Consider the following 19,152-nt stretch of genomic DNA (forward strand, 5'->3'; position numbering starts at 1 on the left):
AAAACGTGTTACATTTCTTATAATTAACTAACTTACCTAACTTTTTTAATCTAATCAAATTAGATTAAATGGGTGTTATATTAAGAATTGTGGGAGTATTTATTAACTTTTGGAAAAAAAACTGATTCCTTGATTCTGTGATAGAGTTCAAGTTCCGGTGGTGATGTGGTCCAATGACACGCAGAGCTATACCGGCGGAATGATTCTTCCATGACTTTGCCGCCATAGCCTATTTGTTTACAATGCTTCACTAACCACATTTTGATTATCAATTTTTATTTTAAAACTGAATTTAATTAATTTTTAAAATATTTTATCATATAAATTTCTTCAACTTAACTACTTGACTCTCACGTTAAACTCCCTATAAAATCCCCGTCTCTTCACCTCTCTCTCTCTCGCCATTCCTATTCAGAATCAAAGCATACAAACACACGCACCCGTTATTACTTCCTCTGAGTTCTCTTTCAAAGTTGGAATCTTTCCTTCTAATTCGGAAGGTCAAAATCATGGAAGCCATGTTGAAGCTTGCGCTAGGCTTCTCTGTTCTCACCACTCTGTTTCTCACGTCCTCTGCTCAAAACTGCACCAACTACACCTTCAACAGCAGCAGAGTCTTCTCCAGGTGTCGTGATCTCCCCCACCTGAGCTCTCACCTCCACTGGACCTTCAACCAGTCCACCGGCCAGCTCGATATTGCCTACCGGCACGGCGGAATCAACTCGACCAACAAATGGGTCGCCTGGGCCCTTAACCCCACCGGCAGTGTGTCCGCCGCCATGCCCGGAGCTCAAGCTCTGGTAGCCATACTACAAAATGGGACCACCAGGGCGTATACCTCGCCAATCTCCAGCTATGCCACCTCGTTACAGGCGGGGAATCTGAGTTTTCCGGTGTCGGGATTGGCGGCGACGTATCAGAACAGGGAGATTATCATATTCGCTACTCTCACTCTCAATGGAGGTGCCAGTTCGATGATTCATACTTGGCAGGAAGGAGTGGTCTCTGGCTCTACTCCTCAGGCTCATTCCATGAGTTCTGATAATACCAACGCCAAGGAGACCTTGAATCTTGTTTGATTCAGTTATTACTTATGCATGCCACACACATATACAGTATCTTTGTCCACATGTCATTTGATTAAGAAACCGCCGTGGTCAGGTCTTCATGGATGTAATTTCATTTTAATAAATCCGCTGTTGAATATAAAATCTAGCTAGTTTTGACATCTTATATTAAAGACTGGACTTAGTTACTCAGTAATGTGATAAATGACATGGGTATAGAATAAAGTTGAGAGTTTTATATTAATGGTCCACCGTTTAGTTTGTTTAAGAAATCGTTTGTTGTGCTTGATTATCCAGGTCAATGTTTTTCTTGGTTTAGTGTTATTACTTGGTAGCATTTGAGAATACACCCCAATAATTCAGTTAAAGTACTTTTAGGAATGGGGTTAAATGTTAATCGCCTCAATAAACCAGTCGGCGAAATTTTGATGCACCTGCGTAAATCAATGTTTGAGTTGCCCGTCCAACGCTCTAAGCTCTTTTTTCCGGAATGTTTAATGAGTTTACACGAGAACACCTCATGTTTTTATATCTATTGTTGTTTTAAGGTAACGCAGCTAAGAAGTTTTTAATCTGTTTAAAATACTATTATATGGACTAAAATACCATCATTTAATTCTCATATAATAAAAAACGACAATAAGTGAAAAGGAAGATCTGACAACCAACAAAAAAAGAGATGTGTTGTGCATTGGAAGACTCATTAATCTTGATCAAAATAATGTGAAAGTAGCTTTATATATGAATCTTAGAAGTCATAAAATTATAACGGGTTTTTAAAAATACGATCACTCGTTGAATAAGAGTGAAGTTTGACCCAAAAAAAAAAAAGGTTGTTAAGTCCAAAACAACAAATAAATATTTTTAAATCAAACAAAAAGTATTAAAAAACGACAGATATGAAGATGAAATACTACTTTTAGTTATTAATACAAAATCTTGTTTGATTTTTATTTTGATTGTAGATATAAGACGATTTCAATCTATTTTGTATCTTATATTTATTAATTTTTTATTTTAAGATAATCCTTCTAATAATAGTAATTTTAACTAATAAACTTGATTAGTAAAAATATTTTTTAAAAATAACATCTATTTATTATAAATAACTAATTTAATTTATTTTTTTAATTTACTTAAATTAATTAATTAGCTTTTACAAGGGAGGTAGTTGCAAATAGGAGACGAAGCCGGGGGAACATGCGAGTTCATGATGAATTGAAATGATTACGCTGCTTGTGACTTAAGCCTTGCGTATGGTTGTGCACACGTGAGGGAATATCACAGGCCGCACGAGAGTTTAAAAGAGCCCACCGCACCAGGCCCATTCAAGGCCCAACACAATCCAAATCAAGGCATCTTGATAGCGCCATTGCTAGAAAAAAAAAATAACTAATTTGAGTAAGTTAAAAAAATTAATTAAGTTAATTATTTATAATAAATAAATATTATTTTTTTAAAAGTATTCTTACTAATTAAGCGTATTAGATAGAACTACTATTATTACAAAGACTGTACTAGGAAAAAATAAATATGAGAAATAAAATATATTGGAGTCTTATATTTAACATCAAAATAAAAATCAAACGTGTTCTTATATTAAATATTGATAGTAGTGTGTGTATATGTATAAAAGGTCAAGCAACCTGGGGTTGTTGGGGTCGGCTCCTTATGCACTGTGCTGCTCTCCACAAAATTTAAGGGCGTGTTTGACGGTCGATGTTGATATGGGTGCTAACAATAATCAAAATACGCTTAGGAGGACACATTAGTGTCAATGCGCGTGATAAGGTGAGAATTAACATGATGCTTGCATTTTTAAGTACAAGGACCTCGAGGCCCAAAAAAAAAAAAAAGCGTTGAGCGACTAATGAGTCTTGAAGCTGAAAGCTTCTAGAAGGAATATTTAAAGGAGGGGACGAGTGGAGGAGGATGCTGGATGAAACTTAAAAGGTAAAACCAATGAAATCGAGCCAAGACTGAACGAACGAACCAACGAAATGGGAATGGTCAATGGAGGCAGCATTTGTGTTAGAGTATCGGCTCACCTACCATTTACTCAACTTACATTCCTCCTCATCCCCCCCTTAACCTCCTTTTCATTCTTTATATATACTAGCTCCAGTTATTAATATAAAATCCTGTTTGATTTTTATTTTAGTCTTAAATATAAGACATCAATTCATTTTGTCTCTCATATTTACTCAATTTTTTTCAAGATAGTCATTCTAATAATTATAGTTTTAGTCAATACACTTGATTAGTAAGGATATTTTAGGAAAGACATACATATTTAAAACAAATGACTAACTTAACTTACTCTCCTGATCTTCTCAAATTAGTCAATTGGCTCATATAATTAGGACCGAAGGTAGTACATATATAGTTATATAATACTCTTTCAGTATTTAATATAAAACCTAATTAATTAGTTTGAATAGATTAAATATATTAGTTAAATTAGTTAATGTGATATGTGTTTTTTTAAAATACCATAAGCATATTCTTTAATTCCCTCCCGCTCTCCTCTACTTGATTATTGGGGAATATCAATATGATTAATTTAGAAAAAATTAATAAATATGTAAAATAGGTCGTATACCCATTTAGATCTTATATTAATAACCAGAGGAATATATGCTTAATCATAACAATTGTCTTAAGAATTTATTTGCATTCACACGAATTTAAACTTAAAATCTGATTATTAAATGGTCATAATGCCTTTCACCATATATGATCAAAACTTGTTCGTGCCCTCACATCCTCTCTAATTGTTGGTTTCATTCCCACTTTCATTTACTATTTCTCTTAATTAAACCATAAACACGCCGCTAATGCCTATTTAACTTATACAGTCGTCATTTTTTCACCAAATATTATATACTATAAAAATATTGCGAAGTATAAATTATAAAACACGATTGGTAAGCATGAGCAGTATGACTCAATTATTAAAAAAAAGTGACAATATCTTTGTTATTTTTTTAAAGAGATAATTAATCCGCAAGTCCTTATAGTTTCAACGAATTTTAAATTAGGTCCTTATAGTTTTTTTTCTTTTTATCAGATCCTTATACTTTCACTTGTTTTTAATTAGGTCCTTGTATTTATTTTTCTTTTTATCAAGTCCTTATAAGTTCATTTTATTTTTAATTAAGTCCCTGAATTTTTTATTCTTTATTTTATGAATTCTAATAGTACTATTATATAAACATAAAATAATATATATTATTTAATATTAGTTTATAAACAATAATATTCTAAAGATATTGAATTATTATAATGATTTTAATTTTTTCACCAAAAAAATTAATTGTTCTAAAAAATTTTCCTGAATTAATTAATTCTATTATTTTTTATTACATAATTATTAATTTAATTTACTTATTAATATTTTATATTTCATTATTAATCTATTTAATTAAGCTTATATTTAATTAATAAATAAAAATTAAAACTACATGGACCTGATTAAAAATTTAATGAAATTATAAGGACTTAATTAAAAGAAAAATAAATACAAGGATCTAATTAAAAAAAGGTAAAAGTATAAGGATCTAATAAAAAGAAAAAAAACTATAGAGACCTGATTTAAAATTCGTTAAAACTATAAGGACTTGCGGATTAATTAACCCTTTTTTAAATTATATCATTCCAAAGTTGCCGTGGGTTTCTTAGCTTTTCATGAATAGTTTATAGCACATTAATGCCACGCGCCCTACCCCATGGTGCCCCACGCTTCCAAGCTAGTCGCCTTTTTTGGCTTACTTCTGCCATGACGTCTTCTTCTTCGTCTTTAATAATTTTATAATATTCTAATCCTGCCGTTTTCTGTGTTTTGGAATTTTTTTTATATCAACATCAATTCATACGTATTGCAATATTGGCCCTCCTCCTGCATTTTCAAATTAATATGATCGCTTGCTTTTAAATTTTTTAAATACAAAATCAAAACTCACTGTCTCTTCCTGTCAGGGAGATGCCAAATTAAAGCTTTTTTATTTTTGGAAAAGAAGCGTGTTGACATTTATTATTTTTAATCTTGTGATTCAGTAACCACAGCTAAGCTGTGAGTCACATGCAACGTACGTCCTGACAATTGCTACATGTGATATATCTCTACTCGTTTTTATTTGATAAATGATGAAGAGCAGGAAATTAATTAAAAATATTACTAATAATGGATATTTCTATAATTGTTGTAGCTAGTAGTGATCAGGATTATATATGCTGGAATATCAATAAATTCAATCTTATCTCATCATCCCCTTTTTTCGCGTGAAAGAATTATAATTATTAGATAATAAACGTCCATTGATGTATAATGAATGCACGAACCAGAGAAATAAACTTCCAAGGTTATATACACACACATACATCATGAATTGACAAAGGTTACTTTAGTTCTGAAATTTACTCTATCTATAAGTTTTAGTCTTTGGAAGCTAAATGTGGTTTTCAAATTTCAAGAACTTAAAACACTAGTTTTGGTTGGCAAGAAAAAACATTAGTTTCAAATTTTAAGAATCAAAACTAAAACAAGGTCAACTTTAATTATCATTAAGTTTATTTATTTTTAAATAAATTTAATGATTTAAGCATCCCTCTTTTTTGTTTCCCCATCTCATAACCACCTCGCTTTATTAATTTTGACGAGAAGATTTTCTGTATCCTATAATATAGGGATGAAAGGAAATATTGTTTGGAAAATCATTGGAAAAAATCATTTAGAAAAATATTTATTAAAAGCATAATAATTATTTTTTCTTACCAACCTCCATAGTGAAAGGCTTGGGGAAGGAATGGCGTGGGGCGTGACCCCATGCAAAATCCAAAAGGCTAAAGACTTGTGAACACGGAAAAGGGACACCGCAAGTCCGTGAGATCTTTAAGTAAAAGCTTAATAATAAGTTAATTACACTGCTAAGCGTTTACGTTGACAAAGTAAACGCAAGCTTTAACGACCAAATCCCAAACTTTCTTTTGTAGTAAAATACCACTAATAAACACTAACTCCTAGAGGGAACGAGTTATTAATTCGTACGTGATTATTTCGTAATGTTTAATTAACTGCCGTAATTGGTTCCAACTTAATTTCGACAAATTACAAGTTAAGAGGATTGTGTTCACACGTGCATGATATCTCATAAAACCAAAAAATTGTACAAGGGGACGACCCATGTAATTTTCCTTACATCACATAGGAGAAAATTTTGGTTTTTAAATTAAATTTTTGCGACTTCATTTCATTTTCATGAGAAATATGCTCATGAACGTGACGTTGGTTTCGGTCAACAAAACCGTACGTTACCAGAATGAAACATTCCGGGGAGAGAATACAACAACGTACATTTCTTTCACTTACGTTACGTATTACTATTATATAAATAAAATATTTAAAAAAATTTAAAATAATTCATGCACATGGGCGTGAAGCTGAATAAAATTATAGGCATAAGGTTCTAATCTGTCTTGGTTATTAATTTAGTTCTTGAAACGTATTTTTTATTAATAAAATTTCATTATCTTACATGATTAGTCTTTATATTTTTAAAATTACAAACACAATAAACACATTTGTGAAAGAAATAAGAGGTATTTGGCGGCCATCAAAAATATTTTTTTATAAAACAAAACAAATTCTTCTGAATATTTATTTTATAAAAATAAATCATAAAAATACTTTTAAAGTGATGAAAACGGATGGGACAACTTGCGTTGCCGTAGCGTTTAATGCGTTTAAAATTGGCGGGCGACAGGGTCGGAGCGTTGAAACTCCTCAAAACGACGCCCCAAGATCATTAAAGGAGCGCGTGGCGGATGGGGCCCACATCTCCGCGGACAATTTGACCATGGAACCGGTGGGACCCGCAAGATGGGTTCTCACTTCAACCCCGCCGCACGCGCCAACACCGTCCCTCTCCCGGCTTGTGCCTAGACTATACAAACGCCTGCTCAGTCAAAACTAAAATTACCGTCTTTAGTATATTAAGCAAATCACCAAACCTTCCATTTAATTTCTCCATGTGCTTGTAGAATAGAGATTAAATAATAAATACGATGATTACGCATGTGTATACGGGTGAGTACATATTAATTTTGGGAATTAATAATTGCTAGTTTGAATAATAACCAATTTCCTTATCTCATTTATTTGGGAAGAAATATCTACATAATTTTCTTTTTCTTTTTTTAGTTTTTAAATCGATGAAAACAGAGCTATATGAATATTATAACACATAGGGTTGGGGTTGGCCTGAACCCTAAATGAGTATGACTTTGCGTGGCTGGACTAGTTAAGCAACCTGCAATGTGAAGGTGTCCAACTCCCACATTATTGACTAAATCCTCGCACCAAACTATAACCCCTAAACTTGCATTAATCTTCATATCCCTAACGCACACTTGACTCTTTCCCTCTTACATTCCCCTTGTACCATTCCAACTAACATATATATATATATAATTTTATATGATTATCTGGCTGAATTAAACTGAAGTATATTATTGGATTTAATTGAGAGTGTTTTTTGTATTCACATAAATTTAAATTCAAAACCTCATGTTTAGGCTGTCAAATTTCTATCTACTAAAACCAAGCGTTTGTTAGTAGCTATATTTCTTTATCTGACTTGATTTAACGAAGAATATGAAATCAAAATAATCGAAAGAAATAAACAGGCTCAAAAAGCGTTACCAAATTTGTGATACATGTACAAAATTCACATCATATAAAGGCAGAGTGCTCTCTTTCTTCATACTTAAAAGGTGTTTGCTTCAACCAAAAAGCAATTTTTTTTCTCCAATTGCTATCTAATTATCATTACGTTAATTATGTCCAAATCTGTAAAATGAAGTGGCAATAAATATGTTCCACAGAATCAAAAATCAAATCGGAAACATCAAGAATTCAAAGAGATGATACCACAACGAGGGGCTAAATTTCGTTATACGGAAATCTTTAAGATTGACTTAGAAATAATAATGTTATGAAAAGCAAAATGATGGGAAGATTGACGTGAATGAGGCGAAAAGGGGGGAGAGTCAATGCCTTGTTACCTAAGCCCAGACACTTGGCTCAAATCAGACGCTGTTTGGTTAAACTGACCACCAAATTTCTCATCCCTTTACTCATACATCTCTACAAATATTTCCTAATATTTCTTACCACTTCGGCCTTCATCTTTTTTCAACAAAATTACACCTAGCTACAAGACTTTCATTTTGATAAATTTAAGAAAATTTTGCATTTTTTTAATTTGATGTGATAACAATTTATGTAAATATTGATAATGGTACGGTCTTGGAATACTCAAACCTAAATTTTGCAAATTATAAGTCCTTAAGCACAATTATACTGAGTACGGTCATAAACAAGGATCTTTCGGTTTATTATCTGTCGTGGTTGATGATAACGCCATCATAATAAGTATCTTTTTCGATTTTAGATGGAATCCTTTGCACAGACAAACATTTTTTTTTTTAGCAGAAGTTTGACACACGTACACACATATTAAAAATGTATATTTGAACATTAACTTTGTATCTAAATTTTAATGTAAAAAATATTATTATAGCCCATTCATCACCATATATAATCATCAAAATTAAGTTGGCAACTTCCTATTTTTTAAAGACAAGTTTGCGATTTTGCAGTGCTTATCACCATTTTCACAAGATAATAGAAAGTGTCAATCTAGGAAAAGTGGAAAACTATTTGTGGCCCAGCAAAACAGGAACCATATATTTCTTTGTTTGTTTGTTTTTTTAGCAAATGTAAATTTCTAATTTCAAAAGGCGAGTTTCATGGTGAGAAAAGCTTAAAAAAACAAAATATTTAAATTTAAATATAAAAGAAATTCCTTCCTACACAGCCAAATCAAGTGTGTTTTTTGGAATCAAAGCTGATATCACATCCTCTTTTTTTCCAGTCCAGTTAAAACTCAAAATAGATGATCTAAAATAAAACCCCTCATCAACTCGCTTTAAAGAAACTCTTCTGCGCTGAAAAAAAAATTTATTTTGTTCACCCAAACAATTCATCAATCATATAAATTTTTAAAATCATTTTTAAATAAACATTTAAAACAGAGTAAAAAAAAACTAATCACCGACATCAATCAATATAAAACAAAACACAAACAAACTCATTTATTCTCTTCTTTTCCAACAAAAAGAAAAGCTCCAGTTATACTTTTATTTGATGAAATTAATTTAAAAACGAAGATGATTGTTGGCAAAAAAACAAAAAGGAATGAAGATGATTGAATAATAATTATAAAAAAAGAAAAGAAAAAGCGTCCTTCCTTATTCAACACGCCCGTCAAGTGTGAAAAGGGATGGTTGTTGAATAGAAAAGCTATGAAAAGATGAAATATAAAGAAAACTTGCGAGTGGCGAAGGGGTAAATGGCAATTCCAAAATCTGGGAGTTTCTTTGTGGAATAAATCGGAGACTCTTTCCTATTTTTCCACATGGAAGCTTCCTTCTCCCAAAGCCGAAAGGACTTCACCCAACCACACCTAAACCCACACCCACCAACTCTCTATAATTACCCCTTCTTCCTCCTCTTCTCTCTCGCCATTGCTATACTCAACACAATCTAACGCGAACCCATTGTTCCCTGCTTCTGGGAATTTTTGAATCCATCTCAAAGTTGAAACCTTTCTGGGAAGATCCTTCCCTTTTTGTTGGGAGTAATCGGAGATGAAAACCATGGTTGCTGTGTTGAAATTTGGGTTCGCCCTCTCCATCCTAATCTCTTTGTTTCTGACATCCTCTGCTCAAACCTGTAAAACCCTCAGCTTCCCTAGCTCTGCCTCAAACAGGGTCTTCAGTACGTGCCGTGATCTCCCCTACTTGAGCTCTTACCTCCATTGGACCTATCAACAGTCCACCGGAAAGCTCGAGGTCGCTTACCGGCACAGTAGAGTCTCGTCGAACAGATGGGTCGCCTGGGCCCTCAACCCCACTGGTAGCGCGTCCGCCGCCATGATCGGAGCCCAAGCCCTGGTGGCTATAGTAGGGTCCGATGGGACCGCAAAGGCTCATACCTCGCCAATCTCCAGCCTTGGCACCACGTTACAGGCGGCGAATCTGAGTTTTCCGGTGTCGGGTTTGACGGCGACATATGAGAACAACGAGGTTATCATATTCGCTACTCTCACTCTTAACGGACGTGCCAGTTCTATGATTCATACTTGGCAGGAAGGGGCCGTCTCTGGTTCGACTCCTCAGGGTCATGCTATGATCTCCGATAATACCAACGCCAAGGAGACCTTGAACCTCGTTTCCGGGGAGAGTCAAGGAGCGGGCGGATCGGCAAACTCAATCAGAAGAAGAAGAAACGTGAGTTATTTTTTCTTTATTTACTGTTAAAATTTAAGTATTTTGAACTTCTTGTTTGAAAGATCTAATTTGGGCTAAATTATTCCGCTGGGTTTTGTCATCTCTCATCATCTTTTATAAGTATGCTACCAAATTCTGCAATTTTCATGAACAGCCTAAATTTTGTCATCTTCCCCAAAATTCATACTTGAAGACTTTAAAGCTTAAGATTAAATAAACCTGATAATCTGAACAGAACTGTAACGGTATGATGAATTTTTTCAGACACACGGAGTGCTTAATGCAGTGAGCTGGGGAATCCTGATGCCTGTGGGAGCCATAATCGCAAGGTACTTGAAGGTGTTCAAATCTGCAGACCCTGCTTGGTTTTACCTTCATGTGACATGCCAAACATCTGCCTACATAATTGGTGTTGCTGGTTGGGGCACTGGTCTCAAACTAGGCAGTGACTCTGTTGGTATACAATATACCACCCACAGAAGACTTGGCATCGTCCTCTTCTGCCTCGGAACCCTTCAGGTGAAAACACATGTTCCAAAATCTTGTGTTTCTGAGGAACAACTACCTCAACATGCTCTTGTCTGTTCTGTTGTTCTTGTTGTGACCTTGTTGTTGGTGTAATCAGGTGTTTGCTCTGCTTCTGAGGCCAAACAAAGACCACAAGTACAGGTTTTACTGGAATATCTACCACCACACGATTGGATACGCCACCATTATTATCAGCATTATTAACATTTTCAAAGGGTTTGAAGCATTGGAGGCTTCAGTTCAAGATCGTTACAATGACTGGAAGCATGCTTACATAGGCATTATTGCAGCTTTGGGAGGCATTGCTGTGTTGTTGGAAGCTTACACATGGATCGTAGTGTTGAAGAGGAGGAAATCAGAGGGAAAGACTTCACATGGCGTTAATGGAGTGAATGGGTATGGTTCTAGGCCAACACAGGTTTAGACTAATTTGCCTAGAAACTGGACTTGCCTTTGATAAGTCTGGTTCGGCTCCGAGGCCTTAGGTATGGTTATTTTGTGCGAGTTACTCACCTTTGTTTTTGGTTTTTGTTATATTTTTGCATCTATCTATGTGGATTTTGTTGTAGGGATCACTTTGTATATTTAGCTCACATGAACTGAGGGGATTTAGGATGCCCCCAGATGTTTAGCTTCTCAGTTTTTAGTTATTCTTTGACAGAAGAGGAGTGTGAGGAATTTCTTGTGGCGTGGTTTTCTCCTTGCCACTGGAGAGGAAGGATACATTGTATCTGTCACTTTTATATTTGTATTTATATACATATTTTTTTCTACACTTCCTACATTTCTTGAGCTTTAAAATTTAAATGTCTTCCATTGCCCACCGTTGGAGCAAAATTGAAGGTATCCGTTACATATGGGAGATGGGTTTGACAATGTGAGATTGTTACACAAATGTGAAATTTTTATGGCAGCAAAAGAATGGAGTTTGAATAAAAGCTGGCGAACACGTGGGCTTGTAGCTAATGCAAAAGAATATAAGGCGTTTCGTTTCTTTGAAATTGGTGAATAAGATTATACAAAGGGGGAACATTTTAAAATGTCAAACATAATACCTAAACATGTTTGAAATATGTGATTACATTAAGTTTTGGGCTTTTGAGTGAACAGCGGAGATCTTTGAAGTGTAGTGCACTTGGGCGAACATTGACAGTATGCAATAGAATATATTCACTGGGGTCTGCTGGTCACACCAAAAGGGGAAAAAATGGAAATGTTGAAATTGTTTGATGTTATGTGTCTCTTGTTCAAAGCCAGAACGTGTTCCGAAAATCTGAAACCAACTCAAATACCAATACGTTCATCTCTCACCGCTTTCCTGTCACTACGTGCAATTTTTCTCATATTTCGGCCAACGAAGTCAACAAGAGAGAGATAGAGACTAGAGAGAGATAAGTGGCCACGAGCGATTAAAGAATTAAGAAGACTTTAATCAAGGAATAGAGGTGCTTGGAACTCTTTCATTGGCCATGTTAACTTGCCAAATTACAATCCAATTTGCGTCATCACCCACGTGAAATAGAGAGCCAATGAAAATCTGACGAATCTCACGTCACATTTTAGCTTCTATAAAACGCTTTATATATTCTATATTCAATCAGAATTTTTAATTACCATACCAAACATAAATATATATAAAATATTGTGAGGTTTGATTATATCATGTGATGTGAGATACTCTCATATCCAACGCGTCTGAAATATTCATTGTACCGTTACATGGGAAACCCAGTGGAGAATATCTAAAGCGAGAAGACTTAAGTTCATCTTAATATTAAAAAGACGATAATCGGTGCCACGGCATGCAAGCCATTAGCTTCGTCTATAAAGATGGGGAAAAATAATTGAAATCAGCCCACGTGGAAGCATTGAATGAAACGGGAAATGGAGTAGCAGAGGCAGGAAGCATAAGGTGAATTATCATTTTCTTCATCATGGAATGAAAGTTTCTTCTCACTCTACTTGGCGCAGAGCCTCCACCAGTTTATCCTTCAGGGAAGGGTTTGAGGCTGCCACCCTCTGAGCTGTAAGGTCAAATTCTGCACCAGAACTGAAGCAACAAACCCATCAGATTTTGGCGTAATAAAAAAAGTTTCTTTTTTTCCCCCTCTACCGTATGTACCTATCACCATCCAATCTAGTGCGGATTTGGCTCTTAAGTTTTGTATTAAAAGCATGGCTTGGTTAAAGTGCATAGAAAGAAGTCATTAAGAGCCATATCAACAGCGAAATGGACTTTTTACCTAACTGATGCAAAGACAGACTTTCTAGAACCTTTCATTTCATACAAATCCCATCCGTTAAGTAGAAGGATGTCTAAGGAAAGCCACTTACGGATCATACATAACACCTCCAGCTTCTCTAACAATGACAGCACCGGCCGCTACATCCCTGAAAAGTCCACCAATTATGCAGGGCCTAAAAATACTCTGTATCCAGTACTGTATGTTATTCAAAGTAATTGAGATAAATATAAAAAACGAGTCAATTATGTGCTGTATTAAGTATTAAGCTTTTGATACATTATATTATTCAGAATAACTAAATGCTGTAAAAGGCTGAAAGCTTATGTCAAGCCTTCCACATGCAACTAAGGACCACCAAAGCCAAGCTGAAAGCATATATATGAAAGGATGACTTGGGAAAAAACTATACCAAGAACCACCAAAGCCAAGCTGAAAGCATATATCAAGCCTTCCACATGCAACTCCACAAAGGTTCAAAGCCAAGGAACCACAGGCTCGAAGAGATCGCACCTAATAATTGGAAAGACGTAGTTATGACAGTTACGTTAATTATTTCATTGTAGTGCAGAAGATTCCATGGCAAGTCCTGGTTTTACCTGGGGAAGCAAGCTATTGACCCTCTTTGTATAGGCATCGACTGTTGACTTGTTACGATTTGTTCCACACTGCTCATTCGGAAAGGGAAATTGTCTGAGATTTCAGAGTTAACTTTGATTTACAGGCATAACATTCAGATATGAATGTCAATGAATCTTTGGGTTATATCCCAATTCCCACGTTAATTTCGTATTCCAGGTATCTGTAATCTTAGCAGCCACCTTCTCTGCCCCTGCTTTGCTGGCTTTGTAGCATAATGATTGGCCAAAATACATGCTTGAAGTTTTCTCATTAGATTATTATGTTTCTCCCTATTAATACAAACTTTTATTCCGCGCTAATAAAATTTCAAGACTTTCTCGACTAACTCACAGTTATTGCTGCATTCCACTTGTAGTTTCCAAGTATGCCGTCAACGGTCATGATTACGTAGGCTATGATCAACATATGCAGGCAATAAGCCAACTACTTCCAACATTGAAGTTATGCGTAGCAGTGAAAACATGTCTTTGAATTCCCTGCTCTAACACGGTTTTAAAGAATCCAAAAAGTATCCAAGATATTGAGAAGCACTAGCTTATCCTACAAGGAACTCTGCTGCATAATTTTGGCGGGAGTTTTGCCTAAAGCACTACGGAAACAGACCCTTGAAGGGTTACTTCACCACCACTGCAATAGTTTAGTAATTAGAAAACCAATGGATTCATTGTTAATTGTCTAGGCAAAAACATTTTCGACACTTGTAAAATGAAAGACGACAAAGATGAGTTGGTTTATATCAGTGTATGAACATTTATGATACTTGACAAAGATGACATACGGCAGCGCGTAAGAATTGAGATGTGATGCCGCCAATGACCTTGATGTCTTGATTTCAATACCTAATCCCTTTCTAGTTTCCCATTCCTTTCCCAAGGTCAGAGACTTCCAAGGTAATCTAGATATAGACATTTAATCTGATGCCAATATATTCAGCAAGAACGTCCTGGACTTTCATTTACCTAAATCCTGGGGTCCCCTGGGTCATAAGACTTCTCACAATAACAGACTTCCAAAATAATACTACCTCCGATCCTTAATATAAGACCCCGTTTGACTTTTATTTTAGTCCTAAATTTAAGACCCCAATCCACTTTGTCTCTCATATTTATACATTTTTTTACAAAGTAGCCCTTCTAATAATAATATTTCTAGTCAATACACTTGATTAGTAAGAATATTTTAGGAAAAACAACACATATTTAGGACAAATAACTAACTCAACTTACTTCCTTAATCTCTTCAAATTAGTCAACTGGTTCTTATAATTAGGACCGAAGGTAATATATCTGATCCCAATGTGTTAAACAAGAACGTCAAGTTATATAGGGATCAGCTACTTATTACAATGAGCTAGCCATGGCATGGATAAAGCCGAATTGGGTTCCTGTCAAAGAACTAAGCACATAGTTGTGCTTCGTATTGTCCATGTGGTCGGGCTGGGGCTTACAGATATTGGTTAGCTGAAAGCGCCAAAGAACAGCGAAAATAATTATGCTTTATATTGTCCATGCAATTGGCAATACAGATATTTGATTAGCTGAGAGCAGTATGTCGCACTTATATGGTTATTCCACACAAACACATATTCTACAGCTAACACAGGTTTCAGTTATAGGATAGTCATTAACACTAACAACAAGAACGACATTTGAGCGATCCCTAGAAACAACTATAGTGTTAACATAGGCAGGAAATAAATTAGCGGAGAAAGGGAAGACTAACAAATATTGACGCGAATAAGAATGATACGTCGCTTTCAGGTGAATCAATTCTAACAAACATGACATACCTCAGTGACAAGAAGAGAGCTTATCAGTTCAGTTTGTGAAGATACTGCACAAATTCAAGACATAGGCATGTACAGTTAATTCCAGATAAATATTAACATTCAAAAGACAAAGAAAAGAATGCACACCTTTTATAGGGTTCCCGTTCAAAAGAGCACCTTTCCCAGAAATGGCAGTGAAAAGCTGCATGTGGCCATTCCAAATTTCAATTTAAGTCAAATGATAAATAAACAAAATTTTCATATTTAAAAAAGTAATTGAAACATCAGATTCCTGATCAAATGATAAATAAAAAAAAAATTCATATTTAAAAAAGTAATTGAAACATCAGATTCCTGATTCAATTACATGAAGTTTACAGCCTCCGAGGAGTCATTTTGGTTACATTTTTGAAGAATGAAAACTAAGAAAATAAATAAAGACGAATAGTCATTAAAAAAATTGAGTGTTGTCCTGTTTTAAATAAGTTGTCCGACTTTGGACAGCTCAAAACCAAATAAAGATATCACACAAATTTTCAGCATTGAATAAAAATGTTTTGCGCATTACTAACGTCAGGATTTTTACAGGATCCTTCGGTAAGCCACTAGTAAAGTATCTACAGGGTGGAAGATTCCTCACCTCATTCAATATTGGATTGTAAACAACGCCAACAGTGGGAACTTTTTGAATTGTAAGGCCTATGGAGACACAAACGAAAGGGAAGCTACAAATAGCAGAATGATGGTTATTCTATATGGAACTGCAAATGCATCAGCTTGAAAATCAGAGTGGATATTTACCCATGCACAAAGTTAGTAGTTCCATCCACAGGATCAACTATCCATGTGTGTTCATCTGTGAGTTCTGTAGCACCTTGAATTGCGGTAGCTTCCTCCCCAATGAACTAATAAAATCATCATTGTTTTAAAACAGAATACTTTAAAGATGTAGAATTGCAAGATCATTAACTTTTTAAGAAACACATAGGGTTGAAAGAGAGCAGAAGTAACCTTATGATTGGGATAAATCTGCTTCAGATGATTAAATATGAGTTCTTCGCATGCTTTGTCAGTTTCCGTGACCAAATCAACCTACACGCGTAACAAAACTGAAAATATGAAGACCAAACACATTACATGTGTCGATGTATGCGTATTACTATGACTCACCATCCATCTGAATTATTTTTCAAAGAACAGAGAAAAATTAGAGTACCCACAACTTCTCTCTCCATAATAGCTTACAGATACCTTCTAGGTATCTTCTTAAACTTCTATATTTCAACTTAATCAAGAGATGAGCTCTGTCATATGGAAGCTCTACATTTATCTTTCAAGAATTTCTCTTAGGTATACTGTTATTCTTCTTCACTTTCATAAAACAAGTTCTCGTCGTTTGGAGTCAGTTTCAAGTTTTCTACTGCGTTTTCCATATAAAAGCAAATGGGATAGTAACTGATTTATTAAGTATCTATAGATCATGAGACGCGAGCCCCGCCATGCGGAAGCCCTCGACGCTTTATCTTGCGGGAACATTTCATAGTTATGCAGGTGTTCTTCTTCACTTCCGCTAGAAATTACTTCACTGCTGTTTTTGTGACTGTTAGTTCAACTGACCATCTAAAATAGACGGTCGGCTGCTGCGAAGGTGGTTTGCACTTAGCAAATTTTCTAAATAAATTCAAGATTTTAGAGTAAATTACAATAAATCCTCAGAACAATCAACGGTAGCCCCATAATGCTGGCCGGTGAGGCACCGGCCATGGCAGAAATGATTTTCCCGTCCTTTCAATCTATAGAGATTAAAAATCTATATACCCCTTGGTGATAACAATGCACGAATTGGTATGAACTTGATGATAAAGAAGCATTAAAATTTAAAATAATAAAAATCTACTTTTGTGTAGGCAGGTGACAAATGGGACCCATAATCAATCACTAGGGGAAAAAACGAAGTTTGGTAGAAGCGCATTTGCAGTGCAAACCTGTCCTTTATGCTCCACATGTTTGGTCTCGTAGAACGCTTTTCGAATGACCTGGTAATCATTTGCACAAACGAGATGAGTAAGTGAAACAGGAGTGGGAAAAAAAAAATATTGGATTTGGGAAGAAAGTGAAGTCCAGTAATAACTGACCTCGCCAGCTTTCCGAGCAGCATCGATTGCAGACGCGAGGAATTCCGGGAGCGAATCTATCGTTCAATTAAGTTGCAGTGAAATCCAAACAAAAACAGAAAAGGCGTAAGAACCCTGCCAGACGAAACAAGAAAGAATGATGAAGAGGTTGATTGATGGTACCGTACCAACGTCAGCCATATTTGCGGTTGATCTGGAGATGAGTAGAGTTTCTGAAACGTGATGCTGGGAGCGAGAGAGAGGCAATGATTACTTCTTCAGCTTTCACGTTCGGACTCACTAACGGATAATGATTCAGTGGTGCTTGGGCGCTAACCCTCCTCCGGTTTTAAAGTGGTTTTATAGACTACAAAGCAAACACGAGAGAAATTTTATGAGACTTAAGTAGTAATTTTTTGTTGGCACGAAAATAGTAGTACTCCCTTCTGAGTTAGCAAATTACTTACATTAAAAATGGTTTAAAATTAATTAGAAAATACTTCAACCTGTAAGTTAATATAACAACCGAATAACTAATTTATGAATATTAAAAAAATTAAATTATTTATTTATAATATATGTGGGTTGATTTATCTAAAATAATATTTTTAATCATGCCTATGGTGTCTACTACTTGATGAAGACCCTTTATTATCTTTAATTAACAGGGATCTTTTGACAAAATTAGAAAACTAAATGAATTGGTTTTTTTTTATATTTAATATCAAATTATATTTAGAATTGGAGGTAATAATGTGTAAGAAATGTATTTTTGCTGAATATATTCTTATTTATGAAGAGGGCTAGTAAGAGAGAATAAGTGAAAAAATAATGCAAAAATGTGTAAAAAATATATGAGAGAATCTATTAAAAAAGAAAATAAAATATAATTTTTGGTCAATGTGCGATAGTTAATATAAAGATGCATAATAAATGAGAATAAAAAAAATAAATTTTTATACACATACAAAGTGTAACTTATATAAAAAAAATCAATATATTTTAAAAAATTATAAGCTATATATTATACTATTAGTAATATACCCGGTATAATTCCTTGAGAAAAAGGACTTCAGCTTTGGCATTCAATTTGTTGGAAGAATATTCTATCAATACACACGTGACTCATTCGTACACGTGTCATATTGGGATGATTTATTAATTATTTTCTTAGGTTTTTAGAATGAGCCCTACCTGAAACAATGAGAAGGCTCAATATCCAGAAATCTTCCGTATTAAAAATAAGAAAAGGAGAAAAGGTGACGTGAATGGAAAGAGACGACATAAAAATAATGCTTTGATCGTGTGGTGTCAGGAATATGCCAAGTGGCCAATACAATATGTTTGTGCTGTCTTGTGGAATTTCATTCTTTATCTCATTCCCATCGTGAAACGAATTTTTTAAAGATTATATTCACCTAAACTGTGAAACTTGAGAT

The 19,152-nt window shown here is 34.8% G+C and overlaps 3 protein-coding genes across 3 annotated transcripts; 2 read left to right on the forward strand and 1 right to left on the reverse strand.

The window, feature by feature from the left end:
• The first annotated feature begins 476 nt into the window (after positions 1-476).
• Positions 477-1,311, forward strand: LOC114714449 (cytochrome b561 and DOMON domain-containing protein At4g17280-like). The gene has a single exon (XM_028899194.1). The coding sequence runs from the start codon at positions 510-512 to the stop codon at positions 1,077-1,079; it is 570 nt and encodes a 189-aa protein (XP_028755027.1). The 5' UTR covers positions 477-509; the 3' UTR covers positions 1,080-1,311.
• An 8,230-nt stretch (positions 1,312-9,541) lies between these two features.
• On the forward strand, positions 9,542-11,728 carry LOC114714448 (cytochrome b561 and DOMON domain-containing protein At4g17280). Its single transcript, XM_028899193.1, has 3 exons — positions 9,542-10,418; positions 10,683-10,937; positions 11,044-11,728. Exons 1-3 carry the CDS (start codon positions 9,777-9,779, stop codon positions 11,368-11,370), a joined length of 1,224 nt encoding a protein of 407 aa, XP_028755026.1. The 5' UTR covers positions 9,542-9,776; the 3' UTR covers positions 11,371-11,728.
• A 786-nt stretch (positions 11,729-12,514) lies between these two features.
• On the reverse strand, positions 12,515-18,040 carry LOC114714451 (inositol-phosphate phosphatase). The gene is made up of 12 exons (XM_028899196.1): positions 17,902-18,040; positions 17,735-17,790; positions 17,585-17,635; positions 16,611-16,691; positions 16,401-16,504; positions 16,240-16,324; positions 15,747-15,801; positions 15,621-15,664; positions 13,789-13,857; positions 13,602-13,702; positions 13,281-13,337; positions 12,515-12,996 (listed from the first exon to the last, which is right to left on the reverse strand). The coding sequence occupies exons 1-12, from the start codon at positions 17,912-17,914 to the stop codon at positions 12,900-12,902; spliced, it is 813 nt and encodes a 270-aa protein (XP_028755029.1). The 5' UTR covers positions 17,915-18,040; the 3' UTR covers positions 12,515-12,899.
• Positions 18,041-19,152: the final 1,112 nt, after the last annotated feature.

Source organism: Neltuma alba, unplaced genomic scaffold (genome assembly GCF_004799145.2).
Source record: "Neltuma alba isolate B1F8T4 unplaced genomic scaffold, ASM479914v2 tig00011503_pilon, whole genome shotgun sequence".
In the NCBI taxonomy this organism is placed as follows: domain Eukaryota; kingdom Viridiplantae; phylum Streptophyta; class Magnoliopsida; order Fabales; family Fabaceae; genus Neltuma; species Neltuma alba.